The sequence below is a fragment of the Salvelinus alpinus genome, chromosome 29, assembly GCF_045679555.1.
Source record: "Salvelinus alpinus chromosome 29, SLU_Salpinus.1, whole genome shotgun sequence".
NCBI lineage: Eukaryota > Metazoa > Chordata > Actinopteri > Salmoniformes > Salmonidae > Salvelinus > Salvelinus alpinus.
This window is the reverse complement of record NC_092114.1, coordinates 43,173,594-43,201,315: the sequence shown is the minus strand read 5'-3', so window position 1 is coordinate 43,201,315 and position 27,722 is coordinate 43,173,594. Positions and strand designations below refer to the sequence as shown.

General features: G+C 42.9%; 2 protein-coding genes across 3 annotated transcripts in view; one reads left to right on the top strand and one right to left on the bottom strand.

The window, feature by feature from the left end:
• The window catches only part of LOC139558771 (superkiller complex protein 2-like), a 42,654-nt gene extending 18,557 nt beyond the window's left edge, over positions 1-24,097 (bottom strand). Inside the window, exons 1-25 of the mRNA XM_071374194.1 lie at positions 23,920-24,097; positions 23,404-23,525; positions 22,971-23,092; positions 22,677-22,794; positions 22,374-22,491; positions 20,983-21,057; positions 20,118-20,171; positions 19,852-20,015; positions 19,549-19,710; positions 19,217-19,362; positions 18,862-19,008; positions 18,394-18,478; positions 18,164-18,270; positions 15,032-15,178; positions 14,513-14,609; positions 9,649-9,861; positions 9,311-9,421; positions 9,028-9,139; positions 7,321-7,439; positions 4,823-4,954; positions 4,191-4,328; positions 3,859-3,963; positions 3,596-3,731; positions 1,501-1,627; positions 901-1,111 (exon numbers count right to left, since the gene is read on the bottom strand). Coding sequence (XP_071230295.1) covers positions 901-1,111; positions 1,501-1,627; positions 3,596-3,731; positions 3,859-3,963; positions 4,191-4,328; positions 4,823-4,954; positions 7,321-7,439; positions 9,028-9,139; positions 9,311-9,421; positions 9,649-9,861; positions 14,513-14,609; positions 15,032-15,178; positions 18,164-18,270; positions 18,394-18,478; positions 18,862-19,008; positions 19,217-19,362; positions 19,549-19,710; positions 19,852-20,015; positions 20,118-20,171; positions 20,983-21,057; positions 22,374-22,491; positions 22,677-22,794; positions 22,971-23,092; positions 23,404-23,525; positions 23,920-23,932 — 3,081 coding nt within the window. The 5' untranslated portion in view covers positions 23,933-24,097. The remainder of the gene's footprint in view (positions 1-900; positions 1,112-1,500; positions 1,628-3,595; positions 3,732-3,858; positions 3,964-4,190; positions 4,329-4,822; positions 4,955-7,320; positions 7,440-9,027; positions 9,140-9,310; positions 9,422-9,648; positions 9,862-14,512; positions 14,610-15,031; positions 15,179-18,163; positions 18,271-18,393; positions 18,479-18,861; positions 19,009-19,216; positions 19,363-19,548; positions 19,711-19,851; positions 20,016-20,117; positions 20,172-20,982; positions 21,058-22,373; positions 22,492-22,676; positions 22,795-22,970; positions 23,093-23,403; positions 23,526-23,919) is intronic.
• Positions 24,098-24,129: 32 nt separating this feature from the next.
• On the top strand, positions 24,130-27,303 carry LOC139558772 (negative elongation factor E-like). 2 transcript variants are annotated; one of them, XM_071374196.1, is made up of 11 exons: positions 24,130-24,226; positions 24,597-24,682; positions 24,943-25,015; positions 25,123-25,268; positions 25,479-25,556; positions 25,747-25,784; positions 25,888-26,147; positions 26,319-26,463; positions 26,620-26,674; positions 26,747-26,849; positions 26,932-27,303. In XM_071374196.1, exons 2-11 carry the CDS (start codon positions 24,608-24,610, stop codon positions 27,003-27,005), a joined length of 1,047 nt encoding a protein of 348 aa, XP_071230297.1. In that variant the 5' UTR covers positions 24,130-24,226; positions 24,597-24,607; the 3' UTR covers positions 27,006-27,303. The 2 variants fall into 2 exon arrangements, with proteins under 2 accessions (XP_071230297.1, XP_071230296.1); XM_071374195.1 differs by having other exon boundaries at positions 25,888-26,171.
• The last annotated feature ends 419 nt before the right edge of the window (positions 27,304-27,722 follow it).

The following is a 27,722-nucleotide window of genomic DNA, read 5'->3' as shown; positions in this document are numbered from 1 at the left end:
ACAACCAACTGATTGTAGCACTACCACAAAAATGGAGGAGGCAAGTGGAAAAGGGAGAAGGAAGGGAACTTGTTTGCCTGTCATATACTAAAAACACAAATTGGCTGAAAGGAACTGGTATAAATAGAAAAATATACCAGTTTCATTTGAGGACAGAAATGTTGACAGCTGCGCCATACAGGTTGCAAATTAGATGTGAAGAGATTTTTAATGTTTATGAACTGGTACAAAAAACTACACTTGATTCAACACTTAACAGTTGTTCTATTTAAATTATTATTTAAAATTCTTGCCACCAACAGAATGCTATATATATGGGACATACAACAATCTCATCTCTGTAGATTTTGCTGCGAAGAGACAGAATCAATAGATCATTTATTCTGGTATTGTCCCAATGTAGCTTGTTTCTGGTCACAGGTTCAGGAATGGTTAAAAAATGTATATTTTCAAATAAAACAAAATCACACAAATAGCAGTGTTGGGCAATTTGGAAAGCCATAGTCAGTCAATAAATAATATAATAATACTCGTAGGAAAGGTTTTCATCTTTAGCTCAGAATCTGTGGAAACTATACGATTAGAAAGGTAAAAAAATTATGTAAAACATCACAGCACAATTGAAAAATATATGGCACATGGACACCAAACGAAGGTGGTCTATGGTGATAGGTGTGATGGGCTGAGAGTGGCTGAGGGGCGGGATTAAAGAGCTTATGTTTAGTAATGTATTATTGTTATGCGACTGTTTTATATAAAAGTACCATGTATGTCAAATGTATATGTTGCAAAAAAGCTGTAAAAAAACGAAGATATTTGTCCTCCGAAGAGGGTGGTGGTGGAGGGGTTAATAATAATGAAAAAATAAACATGCACGCACACAGTTACGCACACACACACCTGTTCTGAGAAGGTGGGTGAGTGGATGCAGCTGAAGTCTTTGAGGCTGTCCTGCAGCACGCGCAGCCTCAAGGTGCCCTCCACCACATCCACACTCTTCAGCTGGAAGTCGTTCACTGGGTCAAGGGTCATCGCCCCGCCTGGGTTGGCCTCCGCCAATCGCAGGAGTTCCTGGGTTGCCGTGGAGATGGCTTGACCCGGAGGATCGAGCCTGTGAGAAATGGAGCGAGGGAGAAAGGATGGAAGGAAGGAGAGAAAGATGGAAATAGACTCAATAGAGGTGGCTCTTTTTTCTGTGCATTCAATGAAATGTAGAGTGCTATTCAATAGAAGAAGGTAGATGGATAGACACTTGAGTGGTCATGATGACATAACACATATCAACACCTCATTTGCCTAGATAAACATGGTTGTGTTGGCTCAGGGGAGCAATAATGTGCAAAAAGGCTGAAACATACTGTACACGCTACATAATAATGCATTAATGCGCACACACACACACACACACACACACACACACACACACACACACACACACACACACACACACACACACACACACACACACACACACACACACACACATACTAACACACACACCTGAAGCGAAGCTGCTGCCTCTTGTTGTAGTTGTCGATGATTCGGTCAGGGATCACCTTCAGGGTCTTGACTGTGATGGCTGAGACGTCCTGTAGCTTCAGCTTCTGGACCGTGTGACTGCAGGGACCTAGCCACGGATCATACAGAGCGTACACAATCGTTGTGGGTTATTCAGTTTAAGCTTGTGTGAACTTGTTAGGGAGTGTTAGCATGTTTCTGTGTGTGTTCAAATAGCCGTGTGTGTGTTGAGGCAGCGGTGTGTGTCTTTATTGGTAAATGTGTACAGTACCAGTCAAAAGTTTGGACACACCTACTCATTCAAGGGTTTGTCTTTATTTTTACTAATTTATACATTGTAGAATAATAGTCAAGACATCAAAACTATGAAATAACACATGGAATCCTCCAGTAAACAAGAAAAGGTTAAACAAATCAAAATATATTTTATATTTGAAATTCTTCAAAGTAGCCACCCTTTGCCTTGATGACAGCTTTGGACACTCTTGGCATTCTCTCAACCAGCTTCATGAGGTGGTCACCTGGAATGCATTTCAATTAACAGGTGTGCCTTGTTAAAAGTTAATTTGTGGAATTTCTTTCCTTCTTAATGCGTTTGAGCCAATCAGTTGTGTTGTGACAAGGTAGGGGTGGTATACAGAAGATATCGCTATTTGGTAAAAGACCAAGTCCATATTATGGCAAGAACAGCTCAAATAAGCAAAGAGAAATGACAGTCCATCATTACGTTAAAACATGAAGGTCAGTCAATACGGAAAATGTTAAGAACTTTGAACATTTCTTCAAGTGCAGTCGCAAAAACCTTAATGGGCTTTGATGAAACTGGCTCTCATGAGGACCGCCACAGGAAAGAAAGACCCAGAGTTACCTCTGCTGCAGAGGATAAGTTCATTAGCGTTAACTGCACCTCAGATTGCAGCCCAAATAAATGCTTCACAGAGTTCAAGTAACAGACACATCTCAACATCAACTGTTCAGAAGAGACTACATGAATCAGGCTTTCATGGTCGAATTTCTGCAAGGAAACCACTACTAAAGGACACCAATAAGAAGAAGAGACTTGCTTAGGCCAAGAAACACGAGCAATGGACATCAGACCGGTGGAAATCTGTCCTTTGTTTTTATGAGTCCAAATGTGAGATTTTTGGTTCCAACCGCCATGTCTTTGTGAGACGCAGAGTAGGTGAACAGATGATCTCCGCATGTGTGGTTCCCACTGTGAAGCATGGAGGAGGAGGTGTGATTTTTTTTTTACCTTTATTTAACTAGGCAAGTCAGTTAAAAACAAATTCTTATTTACAATGACGGCCTACCGGGGAACAGTGCAAGGGCAGAACAACAGATTTTTACCTTTCGGATACTGGCCCAATGCTCTAACCACTCTGACCCAATGCTCTACCTTCCGCCCTGTGATGGTGCTTTGCTGGTGACACTGTAAGTGATTTATTTAGAATACAAGGCAAACTTAACCAGCATGGCTACAACAGTATTCTGCCACGATCTGCCATCCCATCTGGTTTGCGCTTAGTGGGACTATCATTTGTTTTTCAACAGGACAATGACCCAAAACACACCTCCAGGCTGTATAAGGGCTATTTGACCAAGAAGGAGAGTGATGGAGTGCTGCATCAGATGACCTGGCCTCCACAATCACCTGACCTCAACCCAATTGAGATGGTTTGGGATGAGTTGGACCGCAGAGTGAAGGAAAAGCAGCCAACAAGTGCTCAGCATACGTGGGAACTCCTTCAAGACTGTTGGAAAAGCATTCCTCATGAAGCTGGTTGAGAGAATGCCAAGAGTGTGCAAAGCTGTCATCAAGGCAAAGGATGGCTACTTTGAAGAAACTCAAACATAAAATACATTTTGATTTGTTTAACACTTTTATGGTCTTCATTATTTGGTCTTCACTATGTAGAAAATAGTTTTAAAAAACAAAGAAAAATCCTGGAATGAGTAAGTGTGTCCAAACGTTTGACTTGTACTGTTCGTCGCTAATAGGAGAGGTTGAGCATCAATCAGTGTGTGTGTGTGTGTGTGTGTGTGTGTGTGCATAAATATGTGCGCATGAACTGACCTTCAGGTGTAAAGAGGGCAGTGTTGTAGAGGTGGGGGAAGGCACTGCCGTTGGGGCTGTCCCCTCCTCCCTCCTCGTTGCCTTTCTCACAGATGATGAGAGCAGTAAACGTACGATTCACTGAGTCACTGGAAACCTGGGAGAGAAATTAAAGAAATGAAGGACGAGAGGAGGAGTGAGAAAGGAGAATGATAACTGCATTACATGGCTTTGTCACCTATAAAAAAAAAAGAAAATTTAAAAATTAAAACACACACACACACCTGTAGGATGACTCCGAGGGCGTTGAAGTGCTGTTTGTTGTTGACCACTACCACTCGTCCCACGGAAAGAGCTTTCAACCCATTCACAGACCCCAGAACAGCACACTGAAAGATGACAGACGGACAATTAACAAATCTTAGTGATGTTTAAAAAAATATATATATAATAATTATGACACTTTTGCACCTTCAATTATATTCAGTTGTTTTGTGATGTGGTTTGAGCTTGAGTGTTTTAAGATAGTGTGTGTTATACATAAGTGAGTGTCTGTCTGTGGGCACGTGTGTGTCTTTGTGCATGTGTGTGTCTTTACAGTATGTTGTGTGTGTACCTGCAGCGCCTCAGCGGTGAGGCGTAGCTCAGTGACAGTGTAGTAGTACGGCAGTAGGTCAGACAGCTGACCCTCCGTGTCCAGAGGAGGGAGAGAGGACAGGGTCTGTTTCAACTGACCAATCTGCTGCTCATGGGCCTGAGAGAAGGACGAAAATATAAGATATACTTTTATTATTAGTTCATATGCGCTGGGAATTTGTCTTCTGCTTTTACCCCTCTGATAAACACACACAAATACATACAAACGCAGGTTGGAGAGAGACTTTATGTTGGAAGATCTAAAGGAATGTAAATGAATGTAGATCATCAGTAAGCATAAATAGATGTGATGTCAAATATGTATATTACGGACAATATTCCTGTTCTGACTCCTGCCATCAAAAGCTGAATGGACCTTTGATAAAGGAGCTCGAATTCCATATTCTATATTTACAAAAAAATATACGGGGGATTGGAAATGATGCAGACAATTACATTGATGGAAGCCACAATCTATCTGCAATATTAAAGCTGATCTCCATTTTGTTTTTAAATGTAGTCACATTTTCTTTTTAAACTGGTAGTCCTCAACTGTTATCCATTATCTCTAGAATTTTGTCCCAAGTGCTTGTGGGTAATGTAGTACAGTACCTGTGTGTCTCTGTGGCTCTCAGAGAAGCTCCTCCTCATCATGTCGGTGACTCGGAGGGCTTCCACACGCAGCAGGTTGAGGATCATGGTGTAGGTCAGCCTGAACTGGGACTGCAGCACTGTGGGCTTCCCCTTGACGGCAAAGAAGAAGTGTCATTGAAATTCATATCGCTACTATGTTGTACACACGAAAAAGAATAAGAAATGGAGGTAATGGAGCAGGAACCTTTCAATGTTGATTGAGAAAGGTTAGTGCTAGAACACACAGGGTGGAGGTACGGAGGATGAAGTTGAGCATTTCTTAATCATATAGACAGTTACAGTTAGCATTTAGCAAAGCAAACAACTTAAAGAGAGCCCTACATTCTTTCCAGATGATCTGATCAGGAAAAACTCGGGGCCATAGTTGTACAGTAACAGTTAGCGATTAGTTACCGCTGCTATCGAGCAAATGACTGTTAGCATAAGGCTAAAACAATTGATCCAACAATTGATCCACGATGGCAGTTGGCAGCGAGAGAGTGATAGGGAGATATAATCATGTTTTCTACAGAACAGTTTAGAGGATTTTCATATCCTTGATCTAGCAACAGGAGGATCAATTCAGGAAGGAAATAGTCCACTCCAAAGCCCCACATTAAAGAGGTTGGTTTAAAATAAGTCCCTTGAGAGTTTAATGAGGCACTTGTTTATACTGTACAAGCTAGCGTGCAGCAAACCTAGAGGAGCAGTGAATGGCTGTTTCCCAAATGGTAACCTATTCCCAAAACCTACATAGGGCACTACTTTTGACCAGTTCCCTATGGGCCCCAGTCAAAAGTAGTGCGCTACATAGGGCATAGGATGCCAATTGGTGTGTAGCCTATGTTCTGTACAATGGAGGAGCACTTACAGGGCGAGCTTGATGGAAACTGTTGAGGGATTTCGGATTTAAATACGAAATATGGGATTTTTATTATCCTTAGTAGAATAGCAATCCCTTTTTAATTATATGAGCCATCCCCTCACCCTTGGGAAATGTAAGCCAAGTAATACCCTTGTATAAACGAAGTGACTGACGTAGTGCAGCTATTCCCAAAATGTTTCTTTCCGGGGACCACCATATCAGTGTCAATTTTTTTTTAACAAAAAATATTTTTGCGGTCAAATTTAAAATCAGTTTGATATGTGAATGTAAGAGATTAATTAAAGGCCTATTATTACAGATGGATGTTTATTAAACAATTTGTATTGCGAAAAGTAAAAAATCATTAATACTCCCAACTGTGGCAGGTAGCTTAGTGTTTAAGAAGAGTATTGGGCCAGTAATCGAACAGTCACGAATCCCCAAGCCAGCAAGGTGGGAAAATCTGCTGTTCAGCCCTTGAGCAAGGCAGTTAAAACTCAGCAACAACTACTCCCAGGGCACCGATGACGTGGACTTCGATTAAGGCAGCCTCTCTTATTCAGAGACGTTGGGTTAAATACGGAAGACAGATTTCAGCTGAATGCATTCAGTTGTACAACTGACGAGATATTCCCTTATCTTTCCTTTTTGGAAGAAAAAATCTAATAAAAATAGACCTGAAAAAGAATGACGATCTACCTGGTTCTTAAATTGTATATATTTTTTGCAGCTTCCTTCTGCTCTATGTGCTTACAGAGTACCAAGGGGTTCAAATCAAGTATCTTATATTAACAGCAAAGGCAAGTTAGGGCATAGTCTTCACCAAAGGATATATATTCCTGCTCAAAGCAACATATCACCAATCAATTCAAAACAGAACTAAGATATACCAACAGTAGATGTTAACTGGAGCACCGTCAGGTCCAACATTAACATTCTCATCAAGAAACACAAAATCACCAAATCACCCCACTACAATTTGGCACACGAGTTATGAGACTCTTTTTCAGATGAACATAAATTCAACCCCCGTCTGTATGGTTTTTTCCTCCTTTTGGCAAATCTGTGGCTTCATCATTATTTTTGTCTAAATCCATCCCCAGTCTTCCCAATGTGCTACTGCTTAATGATGACTTCGCTGAACCTAACGTACAGGCAAAGAAGGATTTGGCTTGCCGGCTTAACAGCAGCCAAGAGAATGGTTGCCTTACGATGGCAAGCCCCACACATTCTGCCACATCAGCAACGGATTTCCTCATTCATGGACATTGCACAACTTAAACTGTCAATCTCTCGACCGCATGGTGCAAAATCTGAAAATATTAGCATGTGGACTACAACACTCAACAGTTTAAAATCAGTACTTTGATATATGCACTCAAGTAACCAGGTCCTGCAGGTGGGAAGGGGGGTGGGAAGGGGAGGGGGATGGGGGGGGATACATGTGTATGTGTTCAATGTCTGTTTGTGTTGGTTTGTCCTGTCAACCAAAAAAATTATATAAACTTCATCACAAAAATACATTTAAAAAAATGTATCACAGACCACCAGTGGTCCACTGATGTAGTGGTATTGAATGGAAGACAACAGTACATTCTGATGGAAGCCTTACCAGCATCATGACATTTAGGTCCCCCATGTCATGTACCCCTGACTTGCAGAGGATGATGACAGTGCCTGTGGCGTCCAGACCTCTCCTACCCGCTCTACCAGCCATCTGGATATACTCACCTGAGAGAGAGCGAGAGCGAGAAGAGAGAGAGCGACAGAAAGAGAGAGAGAGCGACAGCGGCAAAGAGGTTAGTCATACGGAACTAAGAGCTCTTAAACATGTAGAAAAACATCCATTCTATTTTCTCCTTTCCACTCAAATATCAGAGAGAAAGCGAGAGAGAGATTGAAGTGACATCAGATTAAAATACTGCCTGTAAGCATCATGCTCTGCTTTTCTATCAGACCGACAGAGGCAGGCAGAGAGACAGACACAGACAGAAAAAGTCAGACTGACAGAGAGAGAGCGAGAGAGAGCGAGAGAGAGCGAAAGAGAGAGAGAGAATGAAAAGGATGTTAAGTACGGTTGTAACGTTTCACCATGGTTTGGGAGGTATTGCAGTCATGGTTCGGTTTCAGTACAGCAGGAAAATGGAGTTGATTTTTGAATACCAACACGTTATATTTTCTTAAATGAAAACACAAGATCACTCAACAACAACAACACAAAAATAAAGTGCAATATCTGTGTGAAATCAACATGTAAACATGGCTCAAACATTGTATTGGCCTATGCTAGAATGTTTTCTAACAAAGAGGAAAATATGCGCACTTGTGTGACTCATAAAGGGGGCGTGTCTGTGGCACGGTACTTCTCATTCCCCGTTCCGCAGAAATGTGATGGGCTGTTACTGTTAAGTAGCTCTCTGTAGACCTGGACTGCCATCCATCTGTAGTAAGCGCAACACAGGGTGTATTGGCAAATTCATTGACAACTTCATTGACACCTTTAGCTTGCTTATTTAGAGGTGGTACTACCTGTTTGCTGAAACGGGTGTGAGAGGGTGTAGTTCGTTACGTGGCTCAAGCACTTTCACAAGGTGCTGAACCTCCCTATTCTTCTCAACCACCGACAATGGGCGCATGTCCGTGGCTATAAACATAATGTTACCTTTTATTTTTTGGGGGCCTGGTCAGAATCAGCTGCCGAAGGGCTGCTTGAATGCAGAGGGGAGACAAAGTTGTGTTGTTCTTTTTGTGTTTCCCACCTGTTCCGGTGGTAGGAATACTGGGGTGATGTCGGCGTAAATGTGTCAACATGTTTGAGGTGTTGGCAGCTGCATAGGTTATTCTCGTTGAGCAGTGGAGACATACTCTCTCTGTCCATCGCCACTGTAATCTACTGGGAAGCCAAAATGTTCCCAAACTGGAGATTGTAACAATGGAGAAGAATCCTCCTGGTTAATCGACCCCACCACTCACCATAGTAAAGAACTAGATCCCGGCTGCCCCTCGCAAAAGGACCGTTTGAAATGAGCCAAATTAAGATTTGAATTTTGATTACAACTCGCACATAGGCTGAAGTTGCTTTAATTACCACCTACCTGGTTAAATAAAGGTGAAATAAATAAAAAAAACTCAAGAGACTTATAAAGCAGCATCGGCATAGCCTATAGGCCTGGTGAGTTTATTTGTATTATAATTTTATTCCGGGTTTACCGTGTAGACCGAATAGAGGTCCCCGTACCGAATGGTTCGGTACTAATACGGGTACCATTACACCCTTAATGTTGTGTATATAAACGTGTGAGGGGGGAAGAGAGCGTACCAGGTAGCAGGTTTCTGAAGCCGGTGCCATCGTGTTTCCGTATGCTGTCAAACACCACTGTCCTCGCAGGCATGTTCACTCCCATAGCAAACGTCTCAGTGGCAAACAGAACCTGAGGGAGACACGTTTATTGTAAAGTGTGTTAAGACTTTGTTAAACGCACTTTAAACACATTTTGAGTTGATGACATAGGTAGGTAAGTTGGGACTAATAATCAGACATGTCATTTCAAGATATTCACAAATTGTCACACTGATTCCAAAAACGGACCAATAAGATTCACCTTTACTAGCCCCCGCGAGAACAGCATCTCAATGACCTCCTTCATGATTGGCAGGATGCCACTGTGATGCACACCGATACCCCTCTTCAGTAGGTCCCTGATCAACAGGATCTACAACATAGGAGGAGTTTGTAACAACAACTCCTAGGGTATATGTCCAAAAGTTCAATCTACGTGCTACAATTGGCTATAATATGGAATGAATAATTCCGCAGTCCTGTGAGCCGATTTCATTGCATTGCTGATGGTTGCATGAAACATTTTCCAAGGAACAATAGAACATGATAGGCAGGTCTTAGTTCTCCCAGACAACAGGCCCCAGCCAGAGTGCACCCTACCTGGGGCAGCTGGCGGTCCCCTCCCCTGAGGCGTCTCAGGCTCTTCTGGAAGAAGGAGTGGATCTCGCTCTTCTCCACCGAGCTGGTGAGGTCCATGGAGGTTAGAGAGCGGGCATTGTCGTCGCAGCGCGTCCTGGAGAAGGTGAACGCCACCACGGGGGTCTGCTGGCGCTGGGACAGGAAGTGGAGGAGGGAAAGCCACACTGCCCGGTCCTGGTGGAGAGAGATGGAGAGAGGGGTGAGAAAATGGCGAGAGGGAAAGAGTAAAGAAATGATACAGGGAGAAGATGGCCCATGGAGAACTGGCAAAGTAGAGAAGATGTTCAAAGACTGGCAGAAGTCCTACGATGGGGATGAGTGACAGAGAGGGTAAAGGAGACAGAGAGAGAGGGCTCTATGTTCGGCTGGCATTAAGGCGGTGCTAGTGTCAAACGTATGTTCATTGGCAATTTCGACCTGTTAAAGCCAGCTCTCTTTTATTTTCAAACTTGCACAAGGATTGGTAATTTACCTGTCTTTAAATCAGCTCACTTTTGCTCAGATGGGAGGGGTGGAAATATTTGAGTGCCAAAGTGCTAATTGCAGGCAGTGCTGGTAGGGATGTTTAAGAACCACCAAAAGCTGGTTTAAGCGGTAACGAGGTTGGTTATGGCATGAATTTTGACAGCAGAGGCAGCTTATCTAGCTGTGAAGCACACTGCCCATTTGCACATGGAACAAGAGTAATGTGCTTTCGTTGCCTGTATACTTCGTATTTAAAAATATATTTTTTTTCTTCTCCCAATTTCATTTTATTTGATTAAAAACCAATATAGCCTCAACTGCTCTCAATGAAGGCAATTGTTTTGGGGGTCCTACCCATTGCAATCGCCAAATAGTCAAGACTGTCGCTAAATGGTTTGGCTCGTGAGACTGCTTGGAAATGAATCTTAAATCACAAAAGCTCTTTTTAAACATAAAGTTTCAGGGGAGCAAAACTGTGAGCTGACATTCCCTTTCAATCTACAGTGCATACGGAAAGGATTGTTACATTACAGCCTTATTCTAAAATGAATTCAATAGTTTTTTTCCCTCATCAATCTACACACACCCAGAGTTACCTCTGCTGCAAAGGATAAGTTCATTAGAGTTAACTGCACCTCAGATTGCAGCCCAAATAAATGCTTCACAGTGTTCCAGTAACAGACACATCTCAACATCAACTGTTTAGAGGGACTGAGTGAATCAGGTCTTCATGGTCGAATTGCTGCAAAGAAACCACTACTAAAGGACACCTAGAAGAAGAAGAGACTTGCTTGGGCCAAGAAACACGAGCAATGGACATTAGAACGGTGGAAATCTGTCCTTTGGTCTGATGACTCCAAATTTGAGGCAGAGTAGGTGAACGGATGATCTCCGCATGTGTGGTTCCCACCGTGAACCATGGAGGAGGAGATGTGGGGCTGCTTTGCTGGTGACATTGTCAGCGATTTCTTTAGAATTCAAGGCACACTTAACCAACATGGCTACCACAGCATTCTGCAGCGATACACCATCCCATCTGGTTTGCGCTTAGTGGGACTATCATTTGTTTTTCAACAGGACAATAACCCAAAACACACCTCCAGGCTGTGTAAGGGCTATTTGACCAAGATGAGAATGAAGGAGTGCTGCATCAGATGACCTGGCCTCCACAATCACCCGACCTCAACCCAATTGAGATGGTTTGGGATGAGTTGGACCGCAGAGTGAAGGAAAAGCAGCCAACCAGTGCTCAGCATATGTGGGAAATCTTTCAAGACTGTTGGAAAAGCATTCCTCATGAAGCTGGTTGAGAGAATGCCAAGAGTGTGCAAAGCTGTCATCAAGGCAAAGGGTTGCTACTTTGAAGAAACTCAAATATAAAATATATATTGATTTGTTTAGCACTTTTTTGGTTACTACATGATTCCATAGGTGTTATTTCATAGTTTTGTTGTCTTCACTAATTTTCTACAATGTAGAACATAGTAAAAATAAAGAAAAACCCTGGAATGAGTAGGTGTGTCCAAACTTTTGACTGGTACTGTATGTCTCAACATCCCTCCCTTCGTATCTCTACATTGCATAAGTTAAATTATTTATGACACATTTTATGATTTATGCAACCTTAAAAGAAACGTAGCCTAAAACGAAAGGGGCAGTATGTGATGGAGAAGATTTTAATTGAATTTGAATTCAAAGATGGAGGAAGCAGGCTCAAATCAGAGCAGTGCATAATGTCTTCACTATTATTTTACAATGTAGAAAATAGTACAAATAAAGAAAAACCCTGGAATGAATAGGTGTGTCCAAACTTTTGGCTGGTACTGTATGTAAATGAGGTATGTTTTTTATTTGTAATAATTTTGCAAAAAATTCTAAAAACCTGTTCTGCTTTGTCATTATGGGGTATGTATTGTGTGTAAATTGATAATGGAAAAAATATTTAAACAAATTTTTTTTTTAGAATAAGGCTGTAACGTAACAAAATGTGGAAAATGTCAAGGGTTCTGAATACTTTCTGAATGAACTGTATGTATTGTAGGTAGGCCTACATTATTTGAGCCATACAGCTCCATTTCAGACGTGTGTAAAACCCCCTCCTTGATGAAGGCTACATGTGTCCATGTCCATCATGAGAAGACAGATGAGAACCTCTGTGAATACCGGTGAACATTGTATTTAGAAATTATTTTCCTGTAACAATTGCTTGTTTTCCGTTTCATATGTTCAAAACCCAAGCCCGTACCCATGGCCTACTATAAAAGCAGGCTGGTTCAACAGCAATGTGTTGTGTCTTTTTTATCCTGCCGATTTTATAATATAATAAAAAAACAGACTGGTTTTAATAAAATTAAACGAAAAATAAGCAAACTTATTAGAATGATTCACCGTCCTGGTTTTAAGGACACTGGTGGCCACATGTTTTTATTTGACCTTTATTTAACTTTTGACTTGCCTAGTGAAATAAAGGTGATATTAAAAAAAACTTGAAGCAACCACATACAGTGGGGAGAACAAGTATTTGATACACTGCCGATTTTGCAGGTTTTCCTACTTACAAAGCATGTGGAGGTCTGTAATTTTTATCATAGGTACACTTCAACTGTGAGAGACGGAATCTAAAACAAAAATCCAGAAAATCACATTGTATGATTTTTAAGTAATTAATTTGCATTTTATTGCATGACATAAGTATTTGATACATCAGAAAAGCAGACCTTAATATTTGGTACAGAAACCTTTGTTTGCAATTACAGAGATCATACGTTTCCTGTAGTTCTTGACCAGGTTTGCACACACTGCAGCAGGGATTTTGGCCCACTCCTCCATACAGACCTTCTCTAGATCCTTCAGGTTTCGGGGCTGTCGCTGGGCAATACGGACTTTCAGCTCCCTCCAAAGATTTTCTATTGGGTTCAGGTCTGGAGACTGGCTAGGCCACTCCAGGACCTTGAGATGCTTCTTACGGAGCCACTCCTTAGTTGCCCTGGCTGTGTGTTTCGGGTTGTTGTCATGCTGGAAGACTCAGCCACGACCCATCTTCAATGCTCTTACTGAGGGAAGGAGGTTGTTGGCCAAGATCTCGCGATACATGGCCCCATCCATCCTCCCCTCAATACGGTGAAGTCGCCCTGTCCCCTTTGCAGAAAAGCATCCCCAAAGAATGATGTTTCCACCTCCATGCTTCACGGTTGGGATGGTGTTCTTGGTTGTCCTCATCCTTCTTCTTCCTCCAAACACGGCGAGTGGATTTTAGACCAAAAGGCTCTATTTTTGTCTCATCAGACCACATGACCTTCTCCCATTCCTCCTCTGGATCATCCAGATGGTCATTGGCAAACTTCAGACAGGCCTGGACATGCGCTGGCTTGAGCAGGGGGACCTTGCGTGCGCTGCAGGATTTTAATCTGTGACGGCGTAGTGTGTTACTAATGGTTTTCTTTGAGACTGTGGTCCCAGCTCTCTTCAGGTCATTGACCAGGTCCTGCCGGGTAGTTCTGGGCTGATCCCTCACCTTCCTCATGATCATTGATGCCCCACGAGGTGAGATCTTGCATGGAGCCCCAGACCGAGGGTGATTGACCGTCATCTTCAACTTCTTCCATTTTCTAATAATTGCGCCAACAGTTGTTGCCTTCTCCCCAAGCTGCTTGCCTATTGTCCTGTAGCCCATCCCAGCCTTGTGCAGGTCTACAATTTAACCCTGATGTCCTTACACAGCTCTCTGGTCTTGGCCATTGTGGAGAGGTTGGAGTCTGTTTGATTGAGTGTGTGGATAGGTGTCTTTTATACAGGTAACGAGTTCAAACAGGTGCAGTTAATACAGGTAATGAGTGGAGAACAGGAGGGCTTCTTAAAGAAAAACTAACAGGTCTGTGAGAGCCGGAATTCTTACTGGTTGGTAGGTGATCAAATACTTATGTCATGCAATAAAATGCAAATTAATTACTTAAAAATCATACAATGTGATTTTCTGGATTTTTGTTTTAGATTCCGTCTCTCATAGTTGAAGTGTACCTATGATAAAAATTACAGACCTCTACATGCTTTGTAAGTAGGAAAACCTGCAAAATCGGCAGTGTATCAAATACTTGTTCTCCCCACTGTATTTAGCCATGAAGCACGTTCTGATTGACCAGTGAGCGGGCAAGCCTCGACACACCTACAACTTGTTTACTCGTCAAAACCCAGCCGTTTCGCGCCACCGCAAGGAACTGCGCCCACAATTACGGTTGTGAAAATAGCAACAATATTTCTGACACACCACCAAACCTATAGTGCTACTGCCAGCTCTTATATTTACCATTGTGTTAGGTTTGTTAAAATAGAGCCCAGAGAGAGTAGGGATGATATTCTGTACCTGATTAGGTGTAGTGTTCTGAGATGAATTTTTCGTCCCAAAGGACTGTGCGTGTTTACTGGTGCGTTCCTTCTTGGCATCTATAGCAGCATAGTACCTTAAAAACAAAGAAGCCACCAACATTAAAAAGTGATCACTACATTACTCTCCATGACAACTAGAGCTGGGCGATATGGACAAAAAGCCATATCACTATATATTGACTGATTATCACGATAATGATCAATTGAACGATAAGTTTACAACGTTAATGTGCACCAGTTCCTTTTTTATATTACCTTTGAAACTACTACTGCTACTACTTTGAATGCAGTGGCTATCAATTGTCCTGTTAGCAATAGTAGCAGACATTTCCTTTCAAACATCACATTCCTCTAGTAAAAGGCTACTTATCTTTATTATCGATATCAGTAAAACGTCCTGGATAAATTGTCGGTTCGGTCGGTATCGATAATTTTCGGATTACCATCCAAGCTGTTATGAGGCCAGGTGTGTGTGTGTGTGTGCGCGTGTACTTACCCTTTGGTTTGGAAGTTGCCCGAAGGGTCCAGCAGTAGGAACATCTCCTTCTGGGTCTTGGTGCTGTTGCCTGTGTACAGGTAGTGCTCCAGAGGCACAGGTCTCTTCGCTGTGCTGATCACATAGATGTGCTTCTTTTTAATGCGCCTGGAGAGGAGATAGGAAGGGAGTGGAGAAACTAAAGCATCCGTACACAACTCAAAGACATCATTCCATTCATAGACTACAGGCCAACCACAACACACACTATACATGCTCCATACTGTGACCATAGCAACGGCTATTACTGTACTTTAACTAGGGTCAGGAGTTTTTTCTAACCACATGACTTGACCAACAAATACTCTGGGTCCTAGAGATAGGAAAAACTCTGGGCCCTAGTTTTAGACTCAGTAGGTCATGTACTCACGAAAACATGCATGGTTTAACAGTGTCTTTCCCAACATACACTACATGACCAAAAGTGGACACCTGTTCGTTGAACATCTCATTCCAAAATCATGGGCATTAATATGGAATTGGTCCCCCCTTTGCTGCTATAACATCCTCCACTCTTCTGGAATAGCTTTCCACTAGATGTTGGAACATTCAGCCACAAGAGCATTAGTGAGGTCGGGCTCTGATGTTGTGGGTGATTAGGCCTGGCTCGGCATTCCAATTCATCCCAAAGGTGTTCGATGGGGTTGAGGTCAGGGCTCTGTGCAGGCTAGTCAACTTCTTCCACACCGATCTCAACAAAACAATTCTGTATGGACCTCGCTTTGTGCACGGGGGCATTGTCATGCTGAAACAGGGAAGGGCCTTCCCCAAACTGTTGCCACAAAGTTGGAAGCACAGAATTGTCTAGAATGTCATTGTATTCTGTAGCGTTAAGATTTCCATTCACTGGAACTAAGGGGCTTGGTCTGGGGCTGTTTTTCATGGTTCAGGCTATTATTCCTCCTCACCAAACTTTACAGATGGCATTATGCATTGGGGCAGGTAGCGTTCTCCCGGCATCCGCCAAACACAGATTCATCTGTTGGACTGCCAGAATGTGAAGCGTGATTCATCAATCCAGAGAACCCATTTCCACTGCTTCAAAGTCCAATGGTGGCGAGCTTTACACCACTCCAGCCGACGCTTGGAATTGCGCATGATGATCTTAGGCTTGTGTGTGGCTGCTCGGCCATAGAAACCCATTTCATGAAGCTCCCGACGAACAGTTCTTGTGCTGACGTTGCTTCCAGAGGCAGTTTGGAAAGAAGATTTTTACGCGCTATGCACTTCAGCGGTCCCATTCTGTGAGCTCAACACAGGGGCCCAACAAGGGAGTGTGCTCAGCCCCCTCCTGTACTCCCTGTTCACCTTTGACTGCGTGGCCACGCACGCCTCCAACTCAATCATCAAGTTTGCAGACGACACAACAGTAGTAGGTCTGTTTACCAACAATGACGACATGGCCCTCACCTCCTCCCTATAGGCTCTGGGAGTGTGGTGCCAGGAAAATAACCTCTCACTCAACGTCAACAAAATAAAGGAGGTGATCGTGGACTTCAGGAAACAGCAGAGGGAGCACCCCCCTATCCACATCGACGGGGCCGCAGTGGAGAAGGTGGAAAGCAAGTTCCTCAGCATACATATCACTGACAAACTGAAATGGTCCACCCACACAGACATTGTGGTGAAGAAGGCGCAACAGAAGGCTGAAGAAACTTGGCTTGGCACCTAAAACCCTCATACTTTTACAGATGCACAATTGAGAGTATCCTGTCGGGGTGTATCACCGCCTGGTACGGCAACTGCACCGCCCGCAATCACAGGGCTCCTCACAGGGTGGTGCGGTCTGCCCAACGCATCACCGGGGGCAAACTACCTGCCCTCCAGGACACCTACAGCACCCGATGTCACAAAGGCAAAAAAGATCATCAAGGACAACAACCACCCGAGCCACTGCATGTTCACCCCGCTACCATCCAGAAGGCGAGGTCAGTACAGGTGCATCAAAGCTGGGACCGAGACTAAAAAACTGCTTCTATCTCAAGGCCATCAGACTGTTAAATAGCCATCACTAGGACCTTAGAGACTGCTGCCCTATATACATAGACTTGAAATCAATGGCCACTCTAATAATGGAACACTAGTCACTTTAATAATGTTTACATATTTTGCATTACTCATCTCTATGTATACACTACCATTCAAAAGTTTGGGGTCACTTAGAAATGTCCTTGTTTTTGAAAGAAAAGCATATTTTTTGTCCATTAAAATAACAGTGATGGTTGCTGATAATGGGCCTCTGTACGCCTATGTAGATATTCCATTAAAAATCTGCCATTTCCAGCTCCAATAGTCATTCACAAAATGAACAATGTCTACACTGTATTTCTGACCAATTTTATGTTATTTTAAATGGACAACAAATTTGCTTTTCTTTCAAAAACAAGGACATTTCTAAGTGACCCCAAACTTTTGAACGGTAGTGTATACTGTATTATGTTCTATTCTACAGTATTTTAGTCTATGCCGCTCTGGCATTGCTCTTCCAAATATTAATATATTCTTAATTCCATTCCTTTACTTTAGATTTGTGTGTATTGTTGTGAAATTGTTAGATATTACTTGTTAGATATTACTGCACTCTTGGAGCTAGAAACACAAGCATTTCACTACACCCGCAATAACATCTGCTAAACGTGTATTTGACCAATAAAATTGGATTTGATTTTGATTTGTATGGCCTACCACTTTGCGGCTGAGCCGTTGTTGCTCTTAGTCGTTTCCACTTCACAATAACAGCACTTCAGTTGACCGGGGCAGCTCTAGCAGTTGACCGGGGCAGCTCTAGCAGGACAGAAATTTGCCAAACTGACTTGTTGGATAGGTGGCATTCTATGACGGTGCAACGTTGAAAGTCACTGAGCTCTTCAGTAAGGCCATTCTACTGCACATGTTTGTCTATGTAGATTGCATGGCTGTGTGCTCGATTTTATACACCTGTTAGCAACAGGTGTGGCTGAAATAGCCAAATCCAGTAATTTGAAGGTGTTTCCACATACTTTTGTATATATAGTGTACATGCTTTGGGTTTGGTGATGACAGGTGTTAAGGTGTGGTGATCAGGAGAACAGTAGGCAATAGTTGACAACGTACCCGACCCACTCACTGAACTCCACAGCGTTGGGGACAGTGGCACTCAGAAGAATAATGCTGACATGGTCGGGTAACATGATCAGAACCTCCTCCCACACCACTCCTCTCTAATAGGGAGAGAAAGACAAAAAGGGAGGGAAAGAAAATGGAAGAGAATGAGATTTAGTGACACGTGTGATTGACCAAAACAGTGAGAGAGGAAGGTTTTGAGAGTGAGGCTTCTCCGTTACCTCAGCATCATTGATGTAGTGAACCTCGTCAAAGATCACCCACTCTAAATCTCTGATGACCTCCGAACCATTATAGAGCATGGACCTACAAGGGAGGGAGGGAGGGAGAAAGTGTCAGTCAAACAGTACATGGAAAAGCATCACTCAGTGTTACATAGTTAATAAGCTGATGTATAGGCCTACATGGATAGGGGTATGTAAAAATATAACCATGGTATGCGTTCAATTAGACAGTATAAAACAGTGTTCCATAGGGTTAATGTGTGATAGAATGTGTCATTTTATATTATAATGTGTAATGTTTGGTGTATATGATGTACTGCATATGTTACAATCCCCCATAGAGCGGAGCTTGGTCCTAGAGGCGTGGAGGTATAACGTGACAGAGTGATATAATGTGTACAGTTACATAATAATGTGACATGTTTTCTAAGTGATTGATATGATGTACCGTATATGTTACGTCACCTCAATATCTCAGTGGTCATGATGAGACAGGAGGCTTCAGGACTCAGCTGTACGTCGCCGGTCAGAAGCCCCACGTCCCCAAAGGTGGTCTTGAAGTCCCGGAACTTCTGATTGGACAGCGCCTTGATGGGGGAGGTGTAGATGGTCCTATCCGAAGGTGCAAATAGATGGAGAGGTTAGATTGCACCAGAGGCGATTGGATGGCCTAACATGGAAAACCAGGAACAACTCAATTTCCTATTCGTCCATTTCAATGATTCAGGTCAAAACATCCGGAATTTCTAATAAATCCCATATTTTTACCCTGTTGGATTAAAGATTTTAGAGAATATGACAAATGTGTAAACACACACACCTGGTCATGTGCTTCTGTGAGAGTGCTATGGCGTATTCTGCCACCACGGTTTTGCCTGCTGATGTGTGAGCTGCCACAAACACAGACTCATGGGCCTCCAGCCTCAACACTGCCTGCTTCTGGAACACGTCCAACTCAAAGGGATACTGGGAGAGGTGGGGATCACATTAGTATTGTGGAATGAACAAGGTTCTGTGCCAATAAGGGATTAGACTAATAATGTCATAACACTATAAAACAAAACTACATGGGACTAATCAACACATTCATCATCGACATATTCAACTTCATTTATCAAACCAACAACATATTTTGTCATTGCAGCACAGTACCTTGAAGGCAGGGTTAGGGATACGTTTGTAGAAGTCACCGCAGGGGGAGGTGATGTTTATTGGGATTGCCCATCTCTTCTTCTCCTCCTGGCCCTCTGCTGGTTTGGTCATTCCTCCATCTTTCTTCTCTGTAGAGGTGGTCCCAGGTGTAGAGGGAGAGTCCTACAGGAGAAAATAAACAACCACCTTTCAGTATATGAACATGATAAACCACAGAAGCTAAGTTTGAGGGGAAACTACATTTGAGATGTAGATTGTATTTGTCAATAAACAACAGAAAAACAATATATATTTATTGAATACCTTGATCCCCAGGTCTTCCAGGCTGTTGGTTCTGGGCAGTTTGGGTGCGTTTCCACTTCCGTGGCCTTTCTCCTTCTCCTCTGCCTCAGGCTGGGACTCTATGATGTCATCAAAGGTGGACAGGAGGGACAGGAGATTGATTTCTCCCTTTGTGGTTTTGGCATCTTCATAGAGAATTTTTAAAAAGAACGAAAACGTATTATATATTTATTCAAGCCAAGTCCAAGGCAAAAGGATAACCTTTAGGAACAAACGGCCATTCAAACCTTTGTCAATGAAGTCCATCCCAACTTTCAGGCCAGGGGGCACTGTGAGTAACCCTAAGGTAAAGAGAAATACATACTGTATATTACTTACATACACATGCAATAAGCCAAGCAAGAAACACATATGCTCAATAACAAAAAGATCTGTCTAATCACTCAAATCTGTATTCTGATTTTTGAAAAGAACCATTTGGTTCCTAGGGAACAGCAGCATACCACCCTGCATACCACTGCTGGCTTGCTTCTGAAGCTAAGCAGGGTTGGTCCTGGTCAGTCCCTGGATGGGAGACCAGGTGCTGCTGGAAGTGGTGTTGGAGGGCCAGTAGGAGGCACTCTTTCCTCTGGTCTAAACAAAGATCCCAATGCCCCAGGGCAGTGATTGGGGACACTGCTCTGTGTAGGGTGCCGTCTTTCGGATGGGACGTTAAACGGGTGTCCTGACTCTCTGAGGTCATTAAAGATCCCATGGCACTTATCGTAAGAGTAGGGGTGTTAACCCCGGTGTCCTGGCTAAATTCCCAATCTGGCCCTCAACCATCAAGGTCACCTAATAATCCCCAGTTTACAATTGGCTCATTCATCCCCCTCCTCTCCCCTGTAACTATTCCCCAGGTCGTTGCTGCAAATGAGAACGTGTTCTCAGTCAACTTACCTGGTAAAATAACGGTAAAATAAAAATAAAATAAAAAAAACAGCACACAGACTGTTTTTTTGTTTTTTTTACTTCAAAGATTCCTTCAGTCTGCATTTTCATTGTAAAGCAAGCATCCCGCCTCACAGTAACCCCCCTCACTGTGCACAGGCAGTCTTTGGTATGACAATTGCCCCTTCACCATTTCAACCCCATAAAAAAATGTAAAATCACCGTTCTCAAAGTCTATGTCCTCCTCCCGCTCGGATTTCTTCTTGATTTGTTCCAGTGTCAGCTCCTCCATACCACCTATGTGACAACATAAAGATAAAGTATTTATATTCTATATTTGACTAAAGGGAAGACATAATTTACAAAAAACATTTATTATACATCTCAGAGCCATATACACATACACTACATGACCAAAAGTATGTGTACACCTGCTCGTCAAACATCTCATTCCAAAATCAAAGGGGATTAATGATTCTGGGAAGGCTTTCCACTAGATGTTGGAACATTGCTGCGGGGACTTGCTTCCATTCAGCCACAAGAGAATTAGTGAGGTCGGGCACTGATGTTGGGCGATTAGGCCTGGCTCGCAGTCGGTGTTTCAATTCATCCCAAAGATGTTCGATGGGGTTGAGGTCAGGGCTCTATGCAGGCCAGTCAAGTTCTTCCACACCGATCTCAACAAACCATTTCGTGCACGGGGAATTGTTATGTTGAAACAAGAGAGAACCTTCCCCAAACTGTTGCCACAAAGTTGGAAGCACAGAATCGTCTAGAATGTCATTGTATGGTGTAGTGTTAAGATTTCCCTTCACTGGAACTAAGGGGCCTAGTCCAAACCATGAAAAACAGCCCCAGACCATTATTCCTCCTCCACCAAACTTTACAGTTGGCACTATGCATTAAGGCAGGTAGCGTTCTACTGGCATCCGCCGAACCCATATTAGTCCGTCAGACTGCCAGATGGTGAACCGTGATTCATCAATCCAGAGAACGAGTTTCCACTGCTCCAGAGTCCAATGCCGGCGAGCTTTACACCACTCCAGCCAATGCTTGGCATTGCGCATGGTGATCTTAGGCTTGTGTGCGTGCGGCTGCTCTGCAATGGAAACCCATTTCATGCATCTCCCGACGAACAGTTATTGTGCTGACGTTGCTTCCAGAGGCAGTTTGGAACTCAGTAGCGAGTGTTGCAACCGATAAACAATTTTTACACGCTACGCGCTTCAGCACTCAGCGGTCCCATTCTGTGAGCTTGTGTGGCCTACCACTTCGCAGCGGAGCTGTTGTTGCTCCTAGACGTTTCCACTTCACAATAACAGCACTTACAGTTGACCGGGGAAGATCTAGCAGGGCAGGAATTTGAAAAAGTGACTTGTTGGAAAGGTGTCATCCTATGACGGTGCCACGTTGAAAGTCACTGAGCACTTCAGTAATGCCATTCTACTGCCAATGTTTGTCTATGAAGATTGCATGGCTGTGTGCTAAATTTTATACACCAGTCAGCATGGATGTGGTTGAAATAGACAATAATTTGAAGGGGTGTCCACATACTTTTGTATATATAGTGTATATAGCTCTGATAAAATACTTAGGTAATGAGTCAGACCCACCGGGCAAAAACGGGTAGTTGGTGTTGCTTCCTCGTAGGCTCTCAGAGGGATTAGGGTTTGGTGGACGTTGCAGGGACATAGAATTCTTAGCAGAGATGCCTGTGTCCCCCAGTAACACCTGGATAGAGAGTGAGATTTAAGGACACTGGGTTGCAAAATGTGTATGAAAATCAAAGTAGACCTTTCAATAAGATTGCTACAATTTTGAATGTTCCCATTGAGTCACATCATGATCATAGCTGTATGATTAGGACACACAGACTGAGACAGCATAGCTAGGTAAGATCTGACACTAGTATGTACCTCAGTGAAGTCCAACAACATTCCTGTTGTTGGATCTCTGACTACTGAGATGCCAGAGTGCAGAGGAGACAGAGCACAATGGAGAAGAGAGTCTATATGAACATCTCTCTCAGCCAGCCTAGAGGAAAACAAGTCTGTTACCGCAAGTTAATTCTGTGACCATTTGGCACCACAGCCTCATCTGGACTACTGAATTCCCCTTATAAACACCGCTTCCAAAAAAGATTTACATTGCATCAAAGCAATAACAAGTAAAGAAGTAAAAACCCTAATAAGAAATGTAAGCAGACTCACTTCAGAAACCTGTGGAAGGCAGTGTCGGTATCGTGTATGGGAAGCCAGGCAGGGTCGCGTAGAAAGCGCTTCTCTACCTCTGTCTCCAGGCTCACACTAGTAGGAGGGAGTCCATGAGGGAGCTGTAGATAAAAGAATGATAGAAATACATAAGGGATATAATGGGCTGGAGAGATTGGATAGTAGATCTATGTCAATACAGGCTGCATTTCAAACTGAAGTTTTCTCCCTTTCTTCTAAACTTGATGGCGGGCCTTTGCGGATCTGAAGGACACGGGTAGGTAGGTAGGTGAGACCTACTGTAAAAACTTAACTCAGACAAATAGAGAGGTAGATGCAATATATTGCTTGGCAGTCCTTTTCATATCTGTAGAAATGGCTGGGCGAGTTTTCAGATAAGAATCCAACCACACACTGAGACTCTCATACTGACCGAACTTTGTGGAGGCAGGGGCTGATCATTGGGCTGTGGGTGTGTGATGAGCTCAAACCTGCCAGAGCAACCCATCTCCAGCAGGGATATAGGGAGGTCTGTGGGGCCCACAGCGGGCAGATCTATGGAGAGAGAGCGAAATGGGATTGAGATGAAGAGCCTAGTTTCTGTGGACTGTCCTCTATCATACAACACAATAGAGTCCATTGTATATATTAATGCACATACACATATTGCAATGTCATCATGTACTGCTTTAGCTGATAAGATTCTGCCTATAACACGTTGCACATGTTGGGAGGGACTACATTTCTGCTACATGAATGACAGCTGAGCTGGCTACTGCAGTTAACGTTAGCTAGGCTAACCAAAGTTGTCATATTCGCCAGTAAACTGTACTGCTAGCAAGTTTAGTGCAAGTTACTTTAAAGCAAAGCTTACAGCAATGGTCTTAAACGTATATCTAATGCATTAACTGTAAATGTAAATATTATCTAACGTTTAATTGTCCTTTACCTATTCTTTCCATTTCTCCACCGCAGATGAAAGTCGGAAATGGCCAAGTTTGGTATACGGAAGTAGGTCAAATTGCCAAATGTAATACGATAAATATCTCAATATTAATGCATTATTTTACTAACTGTTGTCAAGTGTATGCCATGCATTTCTTATAATTGACTTATTCCCGCAATTTTAGCAGGTTGAATAGTATTTTTTCTTATTCATGCACCCCTACCAACATTATACGTCATATTCATGCGCCTTTGTTTTTGTGTTCATGAAGGAGCGAGTGATTAAAAGTAGCTACAGTAAGGTTACAGAGGTAACAACGTAATTACATTTCTAAATACAGTAGTGTCAATGTAGTATATTTATCAATTGCTGTAGTCTGAACGCTACATTGCCGTATTGTTGATAAGCAATGTAATACTTTCCACTGCCCAGTGTAATACATAATGTAACTAGCTAGAAGTAGCTAACTCGCCTTAGCTAACAATCTAACGTAACGCTTAGGATGTTGTCAGGTGCATGCAGAATGTAGAAAGAGAAACCCCTGTGGTCGTGAACAACGTGTATATGGTCGTTTTTGAGTTCATGCTATAGAGTTGAATTCAACCACACTTGTGTATTGACGTGCATTTTGTTGTGCAAATGTGTCCACTATTCTGGTCCTTTTTCACAATGCTTTCCAGCTGGGTTCAACATGGTGGTGTTCCCAAGCTCCTTGACAGAGGAAGAGGAGTCTCTGCAGAAGAAATATGCCAAACTCAAGAAAAAGGTGAGAAACTCAAAGAATCTCCTCACTCCACTTGACTAGAGAGAACTCTATCCATGTAACTGTATCCTGCTGCTGACAATGAGATGTGCCACTGCACCCACGTTTGCAGATGTAATTAGGGGTAGGCCTTTATTAAATCAATATTCACCTGTCAGTCATCATCATCACACTCATAATGTAGAAAGTTAGGTATCATCATTATTATGTTACCAAACTCGAATTGTTCACCTCTTATTCTCGCTCTCTCCGCACACCTATAGAAAAAGGCCCTGCTGGCTTTGAAGAAGCAGCAGAGTTCAACCAGCCAGACCAATCAGAGTGGATTGAAGCGCAGTATGGGCTTTGTCTTCACTTTAAGAAGTTAACTCTTTAAAACTGTATTACTAAGCAGATATTTGGTCTAAGTTGGTTAAGTTGCATCTACTTTCTCTGTCCTCTAGCTTTGTCAGACCAGCCTGTGCTGGATACAGCGACAGCTACAGAGCAGGCGAAGATGCTGATCAAGTCTGGGGCCATCAGTGCCATCAAGTCAGAGAACAAGAACTCTGGCTTCAAGCGCTCTAGAACGCTAGAGATCAAGCTCAAGGTAAGATACAACATGCAAGGATGTGTAATGTAGTAGTAGGAATTGATCATAGAATAAATTATTTATATAATGAATATACATTAATAATATGTATAAAGCTGACAGGTGCAAATGCCTCTTAAATGTGACACATACACTAGTCTGATGGAACTCAAACTTAGAAACTGATGGTCTAGTAATGATTTGTTATATTTTCTTTCCGTTTACCAGGATCCAGAGAAAGTCCCAGGCCCTGTGGCTTTCCAACCATTCCAAAGGAGCATGTCCACAGATGATGAGCTTTCTGAGGTATAGTGAGAATGACATCCCATTTTAAAATCATCCAATGAATTGATGTACTTTACCTACAAAATGGCATGCTTTTACAGTATTTTACCAATGCAGTCTGCCTGTATTGTGGCCACAGAACCAGTGACTTTGAAAAAATATGTTATTGAGAACTGATGCTGCTACTTTACATTTGACATTTCTACTTCAGGCTGGCAAAAGAGCCCACAGAAAATCTCTGTACGAGAGGTAAGCCTAAAAGCTCTGATGAATAATAGAGTAGGTCATGTTTTCTACACTGGTTCTCTGTATAAGGCGATTTAAAATATTTTCCTCTGTGGCTCTCCAACAGCTTCATCACTCCAGGCGACCGGGCAGCTCGTGATGAGGAGGAGGGAGGCGGCCTGTCCACCAGCAAAGACATAGAGCGAGAGAGAGACAGAGGAGACCGAGAGATGGACAGAGAGAGAGAGCGTGACAGAGAGAGGGAGAGAGACCGGGGCAGCGGCGACCGGGGCAGGGACAGAGAGCTGCGAGACCGCGAGAGGAGCGAGAGAGACAGGAGCCGAGACGGAGAGCGTGACCGGGAAAGGGGAGGAGACAGAGAGTCACGTGAGCGAGACGGACCATTCAGACGTGAATATTCTTTTACTGAACTTCTGTCTTTCATGTCTTTAATCACTGGCATTCTTAAAAGGATGTTCCAATCAAAATACAAGTTCAAAGAGCAAATAATGGTACATTTTTCTTCCCCCTTATCTTCTCTCTCTCTTTCCCTCTCAGGATCAGACTCATACCCGGAGCGGAGGGGGGTGAGGAAGGGGAACACGGTGTATGTGTATGGAACTGGCCTTGTGGAGGACAGCCTGCGCTTAGCCTTCTCCCAACATGGCACCATCATTGACCTGTCCATGGACTCCCAACGCAAGTAGGGCTACATAACTACAATGTTGAGATTTTACATCCATGTGGCAGTGTGTGATTGTGTTTTGAAATGTTTTGCAATTGAAAACTAGTCCAGTAAGTCCCTGACTGTTTTGTTGTTTGATGGCTAATGAACACAACCCTGTTTTTCTCTTTCTAGCTGTGCATTCATCACCTTTGAAAAGATGGAGTCTGCAGACCAGGCTGTAGCAGAGGTAAGTATAGCTCTAGCTCCCAACTTAATTCATTAAAGTGTAAAACCTATAATCTATACACTCTTCTCCCAGTTGAATGGAAGCACAGTGGGAGATGTCCCCATAAAAGTCAGCATCGCTAGGAAGCAGCCCATGCTGGAGGCAGCCACCGGCAAATCTGTCTGGGCCACTCTGGGTAAATATCACAGTCAAACACAGATCAGAATAACAAGCAGTGTGACCGTGTCAACTCTGGATTCATGTATTCTCTCTCCCAGCTGTGCAGAACAGTGCCAAAGGCTCCTACCGAGACAAGAGGAACCAGGTTGTGTACAGTGAGGATTTCCTATGAGCTGGATGGGCGTGCTGCATTGGAGATCTGTAAGGAGTAGTAATCAATGATTTAGTGTTAGCTTTGTTTGTATGCTTTTTTCTATATTGCATTTTGAGTTTGTTTATTTCCTGTTAGCCCGATACGGCACCACGTGTCAGTTGTTCTGAGTAGGTGCTACATTTCTATTCATGGCCAGGATGTGTAATGGCAACGACCACGTGAAAAGAGATTGTGATGGTTGGCATGGTGGCCTGGTCTTGCTCTTGTAACCAGGGGATTCATTGTTTTGGGGAGCTCAATAAATCACTTCAATACATTTGTTCATCTGGTTGTCATGCTTTGAATCAAAGGGGCCAATTAGATTTGGCACTGTATCAATGTAATACAGTGTAGACACAGTATTATTGTGTTATCAGCCTCATAGTTGTAGGCCTCATGTATCCATTGTATGGTTCCTTTGGAATAGCACATGATACAGTGCAGAGATGTACTTACATTAGCATGTCTGCTGAGCACACCAAGTCACATGTCATTTCATGCACAAAAGTACACAAGTGTCTCACGAGTCATGAGTAAGCGTGTATGGCAAATTACAACTTGTCCTTTGTGATGAACATGACTATGGAATGACTGAGCCTACTGTATTATTTTGGATCTCTCTTTAAATTAAGTGTCTTAATAGTAAGTACACGCTGTTACAAATAAGTGTGTAGCTGTAATTACACATTACAAATC

Bases quoted from the DNA above. Each gene is read 5' to 3' on its own strand.
- LOC139558772 (XM_071374195.1), top strand. From the start codon at position 24,608: ATGGTGGTGTTCCCAAGCTCCTTGACAGAGGAAGAGGAGTCTCTGCAG. The intron at 25,016-25,122 runs GTATGGGCTTTG...TCTGTCCTCTAG, and splicing joins TCAGAGTGGATTGAAGCGCA to CTTTGTCAGACCAGCCTGTG. The intron at 26,675-26,746 runs GTAAGTATAGCT...CTCTTCTCCCAG, and splicing joins CAGACCAGGCTGTAGCAGAG to TTGAATGGAAGCACAGTGGG.